At 43.2% G+C, this 12,289-nt stretch overlaps 1 protein-coding gene across 5 annotated transcripts in view; it reads right to left on the reverse strand.

Moving 5' to 3' along the window:
• Positions 1-12,289, reverse strand: part of LOC139584410 (neuron navigator 2-like) — a 94,837-nt gene that overhangs the window by 59,474 nt on the left and 23,074 nt on the right. For all 5 annotated transcript variants that reach the window (XM_071416195.1, XM_071416194.1, XM_071416192.1 and 2 more), the window contains one exon: positions 7,568-7,693. In XM_071416195.1, coding sequence (XP_071272296.1) covers positions 7,568-7,693 — 126 coding nt within the window. The remainder of the gene's footprint in view (positions 1-7,567; positions 7,694-12,289) is intronic.

The following is a 12,289-nucleotide window of genomic DNA, read 5'->3' on the forward strand; positions in this document are numbered from 1 at the left end:
AATCCTGACCTGTTCACCGGACGTGCTGCAGCTCCAGTTTCAACTGTTCTGCCTGCGGCTATAGAATCCTGACCTGTTCACCGGACGTGCTGCAGCTCCAGTTTCAACTGTTCTGCCTGCGGCTATGGAATCCTGACCTGTTCACCGGACGTGCTGCTGCTCCAGTTTCAACTGTTCTGCCTGCGGCTATGGAACCCTGACCTGTTCACCGGACGTGCTGCTGCTCCAGTTTCAACTGTTCTGCCTGCGGCTATGGAACCCTGACCTGTTCACCGGACGTGCTGCCTGTCCCAGACCTGCTGTTTTCAACTCTCTAGAGACAGCAGGAGCGGTAGAGATACTTTTAATGATCGGCTATGAAAAGCCAACTGACATTTACTCCTGAGGTGCTGACCTGTTGCACACTCTACAACTACTGTGATTATTATTATTTGACCCTGCTGGTCATCTATGAACATTTGAACAACTTGGCCATGTTCTGTTATAATCTCCAACCAGCACAGCCAGAAGAGGACTGGCCACCCCTCATAGCCTGGTTCCTCTCTAGGTTTCGTCCTAGGTTCTGGCCTTTCTAGGGAGTTTTTCCTAGCCACCGTGCTTCTACATCTGCATTGCTTGCTGTTTGGGGTTTTAGGCTGGGTTTCTGTACAGCACTTTGTGACATCAGCTGATGTAAGAAGGGCTTTATAAATACATTTGATTTAAATTTGATATACAGGGTCAGTTCTAGGGCTGTCCTCAACTAAAAAAATCTTGGTCGACCGAGAGTCGTCTGTTTTTTCGACCAACCAATTGGTTGAAAAATATTTACGTATATTTTTACGTATATAGACACATCCTATATGGTTTAATCAAATCAACTATATGCACTGAGCTTATTTTTATGTGCACTGTTTGATGAAATAATTAAGACACATATGACTAGAGGGAGTCCGACCGCAATTGATTTGATTGTGCCGGGCCGAGCTCAGACTTGCTGCACTGTGTTAAATAATAATGACAGCGAGTGACTGTGTGACTAGCACCCATTGTCTCTCTGTCCTCCCTGCTGCAGCGACCACCACAGAACATCAACAGTCTTTATCACGCTGTCTGTGTTGCTGTACCTGCAAAATAATTAGTCTATAACCATTTCTGACTGAAAAGATTTGTTACCAAAATCCATCATTTGTTTAGGAAAAACATTCCCTATTTCCTCAACCCTTGCGCTCATGTATGCATCGCATGTACGTGGCCAATAGGGCCTGACCTATAGCATATCCTAATCAGATTAATAAATTGGTTATAACAAACTCTTAACACCAGAACACATGTGACAGCAAAATGGATGCACATGATGTGACAAATAAGCTGGAAATGGGTGAATGTTTGGTTTTTCAGCAGGTAAAGGGGAAGTCATATGTGTAGAATAAATTTGAATAGTTGTGGAAAATACTGGCAATCAAGAAGAATAAGGTAAGGAGCAAGCTCTTTGTGCATATTATGTGTGCCAAACAGGTGCTGTTAGATTACAATATCATTTTTTTGACCATTTGGAACAATGTAAACAAGCTAAAGGCTTTCACTTTCAAGGAGCGGGACACTAATCCGGACGCTTATAATAAATCCGGCGATACCCTCAGACGAACCATCAAACAGGCAAAGTGTCCATACGGGACTAAGATTGAATCCAACTACACCGGCTCTGAGGCTTGTCGGTTGTGGCAAGGCTTGCAAACTATTACTGGACTACGAAGGGAAACCCAGCCGCGAGCTGCACAGTGATGCGAGCCTACCAAACAAGCTAAATGCCTTTATGCTCACTTCAAGGCAAGCAACACTGAAGCATGCATGAGAGCACCAGCTGTTGCGGACGACTGTGTGATCACGCTCTCTGTAGCTGATGTGAGCAAGACCTTAAAACAGCTCAACATTCACAAGGCCGTGGGGACAGACGGAATACCAGGACGTGAACTCAGAGCATGCGCTGACCAACTGGCAAGTGTCTTCACTGACATTTTCAACCTCTCCCTGACTGAGTCTGTAATACCTACATGTTTCAAGCAGACCACCATAATCAATGTGCCCAAGAAAGCGAAGGTAACCTGCCTAAATGATTACCGCCCTGTAGCCTTCATGTCGGTAGCCATGAAGTGCTTTGAAAGGCTGGTCATGGCTCACATCAAAACCCTCATCCCGGAAACCCTAGACCCACTCCAATTTGCATACCGCATCAACAGATCCACAGATGACACAATCTCAATAGCACTCCACACTGCCCTTTCCTACCTGTACAAAAGGAGCACCTATGTGAGAATACTGTTCATTGACTACAGCTCAGTATTCAACACCATAGTGCCCACAAAGCTCATCACTAAGCTAAGGACCCTGGGACTAAACACCTCCCTCTGCAACTGGATTCTGGACTTCCTGACAGGCCTCCCCCAGGTGGTAAGGGTAGGCAACATCCCGTTGATCCTCAACACGGGGGGCCCCTCAGGGGTGCGTGCTTAGTCCCCTCCTGTACTCCCTGTTCACCCACAACTGTGTGGCCAAGAATGACTCCAACACAATCATTAAGTTTGCTGACGACACAACAGCCTGATTAACCGACAAGGATGAGACAGCCTATAGGAAGGAGGTCAGAGACCTGGCAGTGTGGTGCCAGGACAACAACCTCTCCCTTAACGTGAGCAAGACAAAGGAGATGATCGCGGACTACAGGTAAAGGAGGGCCGAACATGCCACCGATCACAACGACGGGGCTGTAGTGGAGTGAGTCGAGTGTTTCAAGTTCCTTGGTGTCCACATCACCAACAAACTATCAAGGTATAAACATACCAAGACAGTGGTGAAGAGGGCACAACAACACCTTTTCCCCCTCAGGAGACTGTAAAGATTTGGCATGGGTCCATAGATCCTCAAAAAGTTCTACAACTGCACCATCAAGAGCATCCTGACCGGTTGCATCACCGCCTGGTATGGAAACTGCTCGGCATCCGACCATAAGGCGCTACAGAGGGTAGTGCGTACGCCCCAGTACATCACTGGGGCTTAGCTTCCTGCTATCCTGGACCTATATACTAGGCGGTGTCAGAGGAAGGCCCAAAAAATTGTCAAAGACTCTAACCCAAGTAATAGACTGTTCTCTCTGTTACCGCACGGCAAGCGATACCGGAACAGCTTCTACCCCTTCTAACAGCTTCTATAAGACTGCTGAATAATTTAAATGTATATATTTTTATGTTTTATAGCGGGTAGATCAGCTTTAATATTGCAGATAGATTGTAGCTTCCATCAATGTAATTGCCTGCATTACCTCCAATCCCCCATATATTTTTTCGTAAATATATAAATATGTATGTATGTATATATATATATATATATATACACATACATACACATATAAATACATTCAAATACACATACATACTTTACAAATACATATACATACATACAGTGGGGAGAACAAGTATTTGATACACTGCCGATTTTGCAGGTTTTCCTACTTACAAAGCATGTAGAGGTCTGTCATTTTTATCATAGGTACACTTCAACTGTGAGAGACGGAATCTAAAACAAAAATCCAGAAAATTACATTGTATGATTTTCTAATAATTAATTTGCATTTTATTGCATGACATAAGTATTTGATCACCTACCAACCAGTAAGAATTCCGGCTCTCACAGACCTGTTAGTTTTTCTTTAAGAAGCCCTCCTGTTCTCCACTCATTACCTGTGTTAACTGCACCTGTTTGAACTCGTTACCTGTATAAAAGACACCTGTCCACACACTCAATCAAACAGACTCCAACATCTCCGCAATGGCCAAGACCAGAGAGCTGTGTAAGGACATCAGGGATAAAATTGTAGACCTGCACAAGGCTGGGATGGGCTACAGGACAATAGGCAAGCAGCTTGGTGAGAAGTCAACAACTGTTGGCGCAATTATTAGAAAATGGAAGAAGTTCAAGATGACGGTCAATCATCCTCGGTCTGGGGCTCCATGCAAGATCTCACCTCGTGGGGCATCAATGATCATGGGGAAGGTGAGGGATCAGCCCAGAACTACACGGCAGGACCTGGTCAATGACCTGAAGAGAGCTGGGACCACAGTCTCAAAGAAAACCATTAGTAACACACTACGCCGTCATGGATTAAAATCCTGCAGTGCACGCAAGGTCCCCCTGCTCAAGCCAGCGCATGTCTAGGCCCGTCTGAAGTTTGCCAATGACCATCTGGATGATCCAAAGGAGGAATGGGAGAAGGTCATGTGGTCTGATGAGACAAAAATTGAGCTTTTTGGTCTAAACTCCACTCACCGTGTTTGGAGGAAGAAGAAGGATGAGTACAACCCCAAGAACACCATCCCAACCGTGAAGCATGGAGGTGGAAACATAATTCTTTGGGGATGCTTTTCTGCAAAGGGGACAGGACGACTGCACCGTATTGAGGGGAGGATGGATGGGGCCATGTATCGTGAGATCTTGGCCAACAACCTCCTTCCCTCAGTAAGAGCATTGAAGATGGGTCGTGGCTGGGTCTTCCAGCATGACAACAACCCAAAACACACAGCCAGGGCAACTAAGGAGTGGCTCCGTAAGAAGCATCTCAAGGTCCTGGAGTGGCCTAGCCAGTCTCCAGACCTGAACCCAATAGAAAATCTTTGGAGGGAGCTGAAAGTCCGTATTGCCCAGCGACAGCCCCGAAACCTGAAGGATCTGGAGAAGGTCTGTATGGAGGAGTGGGCCAAAATCCCTGCTGCAGTGTGTGCAAACCTGGTCAAGAACTACAGGAAACGTATGATCTCTGTAATTGCAAACAAAGGTTTCTGTACCAAATATTAAGTTCTGCTTCTCTGATGTATCAAATACTTATGTCATGCAATAAAATGCAAATTAATTACTTAAAAATCATACAATGTGATTTTCTGGATTTTTGTTTTAGATTCCGTCTCTCACAGTTGAAGTGTACCTATGATACAAATTACAGACCTCTACATGCTTTGTAAGTAGGAAAACCTGCAAAATCGGCAGTGTATCAAATACTTGTTCTCCCCACTGTATCTTAAAAACAAATATATTTCCTTTATTACCCTCCAACCCTAGCACCCCTCCCCCAATTGGAGCAAACTAGTGAACAACAACACTTAGGCCTGTATTTCCAGCTAATACATACGATATACATTTTATGGACACAGTCTATTTTACAGCAGTTCTATTTTGTTTGTTTTTACTCCTGTCCTTCCTCTACCCTCAACTTCTCCCATCTATTTCTGATGTCCACCCGGTTTGATTTCTATTTGCCATATCTTTCAAACTGTGCTCTTTCAAAAAGGTTCTTGACCTATATACGTTTTACGGGCACAGTATGTTTTACATTAGTTATCTTGTTGTTATTAGTCCCAACCTTCAGCTCCATCCAACCCCTCCCATCTATCTCTTAACACCATATATTTTCAACTGTGCTGTGATGTTTCACAAATGTTCTGAACCTTTCTATTCTCATTGTTTCTACAGATTGTATATTGAATTTTAATTTTTTTTTCCAGAAGTATTATTATATTATTGATCGATTGACTATGACTTTTCAGATCGCCCAGTAGTGGTATCTGCAGGGTTAGCTCCAGGCAAATATTGCAATTCTTCAGCCATTCCTGGACCTGTGACCAAAAACAAGCTACATATGGTCAGTACCAAAACAAATTATCTAACGATTCTGTCACTTCGCAAAAAAATCTGCAGAGCTGGGAAGGTTGTATCCCCCATATAAATAATATTCTATTGGTTGCAAGAATTTTGTATAATCATTTAAATTAAAAAATTTAAAGTTTTGAATACGGCGTCGTTTTGCATATCAGTTCCATAAACCATATGCCATGGAATCGGTAAGTCAAAAATCTCTTCCCAACTATTTCGCAATCCATATGGCAAGGCCGTCATTTTTTTGGCCCTTAAATTAAACTGGTATACTTTTTTATTTATTACAGTTCTCTTTAACCAATGATGGTCTTTAATGCAGGGCCGACAGACAAGTTCTTACTTTTCCCCCTTCCACTTTCCTCTTCCATTTTTGCAGTAATGCTGCAATTAGTTGGTTGTTATTTCGGGTAGAGCAGACATTTCCATATGTTTTTGTTAGCTGCATGTATGACATAACTCCACCAGTCGTATTTGAACAATTAATCAAATGGCCACCCGGACTATTTACATTGACCCCCCCCCTTGCTGCACTCGCTGTTTATTGTCTATGCATAGTCATTTCACCCCTACCTACGTTTACAAATTACCTCGACTAACCTGTACCTCCGCACATTGACTCGGCACCGGTACCCCCTGTATGTAGCCTCGGTATTGCTATTTTATTCTGTTGCTTTTTAAAAATGTCTTAACTCTATTTCTTGAACTGCATTGTTAAGGGCTTGTAAGTAAGCATTTCACCGTAAGGTAACCTGTTGTATTTGGCGCATGTGAGAAATAAAATTTGATTTAATAAAAGATTTCACAACACATTAAGTGTGTTCCCTCAGGCCACTACCACATATCTGAAATACAAAATCCATGTGTACATGTGTGTAGAGTGTCTATGTTATCATGTGTTTAGAGTGTCTACGTTATCATGTGTTTAGAGTGTCTATGTTATCATGTGTTTAGAGTGTCTACGTTATCATGTGTTTAGAGTGTCTACGTTATCATGTGTGTAGAGTGTCTACGTTATCATGTGTGTAGAGTGTCTATGTTATCATGTGTTTAGAGTGTCTATGTTATCATGTGTGTAGAGTGTCTATGTTATCATGTGTGTAGAGTGTCTATGTTATCATGTGTGTAGAGTGTCTATGTTATCATGTGTGTAGAGTGTCTATGTTATCATGTGTGTAGAGTGTCTATGTTATCATGTGTGTAGAGTGTCTATGTTATCATGTGTGTAGAGTGTCTATGTTATCATGTGTGTAGAGTGTCTATGTTATCATGTGTGTAGAGTGTCTATGTTAACATGTGTTTAGAGTGTCTATGTTATCATGTGTGTAGAGTGTCTTTGTTATCATGTGTGTGTGTGTCTTTGTTATCATGTGTGTGTGTGTCCATGTTATCATGTGTGTGTGTGTCCATGTTATCATGTGTGTGTGTGTCCATGTTATCATGTGTGTGTGTGTCCATGTTATCATGTGTGTGTGTGTCCATGTTATCATGTGTGTGTGTGTCCATGTTATCATGTGTGTGTGTGTCCATGTTATCATGTGTGTGTGTGTCCATGTTATCATGTGTGTGTGTGTCCATGTTATCATGTGTGTGTGTGTCTTTGTTATCATGTGTGTGTGTGTCCATGTTATCATGTGTGTGTGTGTCCATGGCCTGTGGCACTGAGGAAAACAATCACTCTGTTTCCCCTCAGACTCAGTCAACCTCCCAACAATGGCAGCTTTGTTGCTTCCAGACTAATCCTATTGGATGTCTGTATAGAAGCCTCACCTGACCCAGACACTGCAGGTGGAGTGAGGTTTTATTTATTTTTAATAGTTTTATTTAACCTTTATTTAACTAGGCAAGAGGTTAGGGGACAGGGGAAGGTGTGGTGGTGGTGACATACCTGTCGGTGGCGTCCCCTTGGCCCTTGGAACTGTTACGATGGAGTGTCTCTCGGACCACAGCCATGCCATCCGGCAGGCGGTTGAGGCGGCGTGTGTACATGCCCACCCCGCCGTCCATCATGTAGCTGCAGACACACAACACAACAGGCCTGTCAGTCACAGTCTCAATCTCTGTCTGCCCTCTTCTCTCTTCTCTGTTCTCTGTCCCTGTCTCAGCCTCTGTCTCTGTCACAGTCACTGTCTCTGTCACAGTCACTTTCTCTGTCCTTGTCTCTGTCTGTCCCTGTCTCTGTTTCAGTCCCTGTCTCTGTCTGTCCCTGTCTCTGTTTCAGTCCCTGTCTCAGTCCCTGTCTCTGTCCCTGTCTCAGTCCCTGTCTCAGTCCCTGTCTCAGTTCCTGTCTCTGTTTCAGTCCCTGTCTCAGTCCCTGTCTCTATTTCAGTCCGTCTCAGTCCCTGTCTCTGTTTCAGTCCCTGTCTCAGTCCCTGTCTCTGTCCCTGTCTCTGTTTCAGTCCCTGTCTCTGTTTCAGTCCCTGTCTCAGTCCCTGTCCCTGGCTCTGTCCCTGTCTCTGTCCCTGTCTCAGTTCCTGTCTCAGTTCCTGTCTCTGTCTCTGTCTGTTTCTGTCCCTGTCTCTGTTTCAGTCCCTGTCTCAGTCCCTGTCTCTGTCTCTGTCCCTGCCTCAGTTCCTGTCTCTGTCCCTGTCTCTGTCCCTGTCTCTTTCTCTGTCCCTGTCTAAGTCCCTGTCTAAGTCCCTGTCTCAGACCCTGTCTCAGTCCCTGTCTCAGTCCCTGTCTCTGACCCTGTCCCTGTCTCTGCTGTGCGTCACCATGGCAGGCTGTACTAATCCACTTCACTGACAACCTCAAACACATTACAATCCTGTTACCTACTTTTATAATGTGTCTGACTTCCTGACCCCTATATAGAAGAACCATGAGGTATGTCATCATGAACATGCACTGTGAGAGTCACAGACATTTATTTGGTTCATATCATAACCAACAAGTGGTCAGGGTTTGTTAGTGTCTCCACCTAAACATCTGCTAACACTAATGTTGTTATTCCACATAGTATGCGTGTGATGTCAGAGCAAATAAGACAGTTCAAAAAGAAAAAACTGTCAACCTAATAAAAGAATATGGCACAGGCGTTCAGAATGGTCACACCATCCCTGCAGTTGGAGAGGTTGGGGTTTGACATGACTGAAGCTGGCTTGTAGACTGAAGAAATGACAACATATAAAACAAAAACGTGCCAAAATCATCTCAGCATTGTATGCGGAGGGCATACGAGACACTCACGCCTCCGCAGCTAAATAAACATTCTCATTTGCTCTCAGTCAACACCAAGTAACTCGCCATACTTACCCATTTTCAGTTAACCATTTAGGGGGCTATTGTCATACCTTTAGCCCAGAGCACCGCCACAGGCTTACCAGTTTAGGGTGAGATAAATGCATTGAGGCAGCCCCAATGAAAGCATAGCTTTACCATCATCCCTTTGACTTTACATAATCCCCAGCACGGTTTCATGCTAATCCAGGTGACACAGGGAGTGTCAGTTTGTCTTAAAGTGTGACAGGAAATCAAGGGTAACTGTCTCACTGTTTAAAATGCCAGTCATAAAACATGTAAAACTGCTTCCCAAGCCTGTAATACTACTTTCCTAAGATATTTATGATATTGTTACAGCAAAGTATTTTCTATCTTTAACTGTTAGGAGAGCTAACCTGGGGTTTCCTAAACCAAACGTGTAAAAGATGATGTTACCATTGTTGTAGTGTTGTGTGTACCAGAGCAATTTATAACCATGTATATTAATGGCTTTGGTGTGTATAGATGATGACAGCTCACACATCATTGTTGAAAAGAGGAATTTCAGGCTTAAGGAAAGCAAAAGGTTAATGTGACCACTGATTAACCTATCCTGGTTTGATTCATTACTTTTTGTTTGGCACACTAACTTCGTCAAAAGGTGCTAAAACTGAAGGCACTAAAAGCCCCAAGAAAAACATAATGTCGCCGGAGGAGATGGCTGCCGTTTTACGCTCCCCTAACCAATTGTAACGAAGATGCTGTGAGTCGAGAAGCAGGTGCAGGTGAAATGTTTAATAAAACAACAAACATGGAACAAGACAACATAACAGTAGTGTCGTAGCATAAACACAGGATCAATACTGACTGGGGAATGAACCTAAGGGAGTGCCAGATATAGAGAAGGTAATAAGTGAGGTAATGGAGTCCAGGTGTGCCTCATGATGACGTGAAGGTGCGCATAATGATTGATGCCAGATGTGCGTAATGATGGATCCCAGGACTGGTGGTTAGTATGCCGGCGACGTTGAACGCCGGAGTGGAGGACAGGGAGTAGATGTAACACCAATTGTGCTATTGTGCGTGTTTTTTTCGTGTTATTTGTAACTCATTTTGTACATAATGTTTCTGCCAATTTGTTACTTTTATTTTTTACTTATCTATTTTTTACTTAACACTTATTTTTCTTAAAACTGCTTGTTGGTTAAGGGCTTGTCAGTAAGCATTTCACTGTAATGTCTACACCTGTTGTATTCGGCGCATGTGACAAATAAAATTTGATTTGATATGACAATCAGTGACACACAAAAGTGCCATACAGTGCATTTGGAAAGTATTCAGACCCCTTGACTTTTTCCACATTTTGTTACATTACAGCCTTATTCTAAAATTGATAACATTTTCCTCATCAATCTACACATAATACCCCATAACGACAAAGCGAAAACAAGTTTTTAGAAATGTTTGCAAATGTATTAAAAATAAAATAAATACCTTATTTACATATGTATTCAGACTCTTTGATATAAGACTCTAAATTGAGCTCAGGTGCATCCTGTTTCCATTGATCATCCTTGAGATGTTTCTACAACTTGATTGGAGTCCACCTTTGGTAAATTAAATTGATTGAACATGATTTGGAAAGGCACACACCTGTCTATATAAGGTCCCACAGTGCATGTCAGAGCATAAACCAAGCCAGGTTGAAGGAATTGTCTGTAGAGCTCCGAGACAGGACTGTGTTAAGGCAAAGATCTGGGGAAGGGTACCAAAACATTTCTGCAGCATTGAAGGTCCCAAAGAACACAGTGGCCTCCATCATTCTTAAATGGAAGAAGTTTGGAACCTCCTTGACTCTTCCAAGAGCTGGCCGCCCGGCCAAACTGTGCAACCCTATGGTCACTCTGAAAGAGTTCCAGAGTTCCTTTGTGGAGATGGGAGAACCTTCCAGAAGGACAACCATCTCTGCAGCACTCCACCAATCAGGCCTTTATGGTAGAGTGGTCAGACGGAAGCCACTCCTCAGTAAAAGTCACATGACAGCTCGCTTGGAGTTTGCCAAAAGGCAACCAAAGGACTCTCAGACCATGGGAAACAAGATTCTCTGGTCTGATGAAACCAAGATTGAACTCTTCGGCCTGAATGCCTAGCGTCACGTCTGGAGGAAACCTTGCGCCATCCCTACGGTGAAGCATGGTGGTGGCAGCATCATGCTGTGGGGATGTTTTCAGAGGCAGGGACTGGGAGACTAGTCAGGATTGAGGGAAAGATGAACGGAGCAAAGTACAGAGAGATCCTTGATGAAAACCTGCTCCAAACCTGCTCAGGACCTCTGACTGGGCCGACAGTTCACCTTCCAACAGGAAATGGTTTATATTAAAGGGTACATCATTTAATATAATAGGCTTTTACATTTCAATATTTGTGTACAATTTCTCCTTAAAATATCAAAGGAATGCAAAAGGCACTAATTTCGTGGAACGACCCAGTACTACTTGATCGTGAGTGATGTGTGGAAGACACTCACCAACCTTAACTTCTTATGGCTGCAGGGGCAGTATTGAGTAGCTTGGATGAAAGGTGCACAGAGGTGCCCATAGTAAACTGCCTGCTCCTCAGTCCCAGTTGCTAATATATGCATATTATTATTCGTATTGGATAGAAAACACTCTGACGTTTCTAAAACTGTTTGAATTATGTCTGTGAGTATAACATAACTCATATGGCAGGCAAAAACCTGAGAAGTTCCACTTCCTGTTTGTATTTTTTTCTGAGGTGGCAGATTTTCAACCAAGCTCTCATTGAAATTACAGCGAGATATTGATGAGTTTTAACTTCCTACGGCTTCCACTAGATGTCAACAGTCAATAGAACTTTGTCTGATGACTCTAATGTGAAGGGGGGCCGAAGGAGACAGGAATTAGTCACCACTGCCACGAGCTGACCATGCTTTCACCATGCGCGTTCACATGAGGAGGACCTCCGTTCCACCGCTCATCTGAAGTCAATCTTATTCTCCGGTTGGAACGTTATTCAAGATGTATGTTAACAACATTCTAAAGATTGAAGATGTTTCTACTGACTGTTACGGAACTTTTGGCATTTCGTCACGTTATAGTGGATGTGCTTTGTGACTCTGGAATTGTTTACCAAACGCGCTAACCAAAGAAGCTAATTGGACATAAATAACGGACATTATCGAACAAATCAAGCATTTATTGTGGATCTGGGATTCCTAGGAGTGCATTCTGATGAAGTTCATCAAAGGTAAGGAAACATTTATCATGTATTTTCTGGTTTCTGTTGACTCCAAAATGGCGGCTAATTTTATTATATTTCTGAGCGCGTCTCAGATTATTGCATGGGCTGCTTTTTCCGTAAAGTTTTTTTTAAATCTGACACAGCGGTT

This window comes from Salvelinus alpinus, chromosome 9 (assembly GCF_045679555.1).
Source record: "Salvelinus alpinus chromosome 9, SLU_Salpinus.1, whole genome shotgun sequence".
In the NCBI taxonomy this organism is placed as follows: Eukaryota; Metazoa; Chordata; class Actinopteri; order Salmoniformes; family Salmonidae; genus Salvelinus; species Salvelinus alpinus.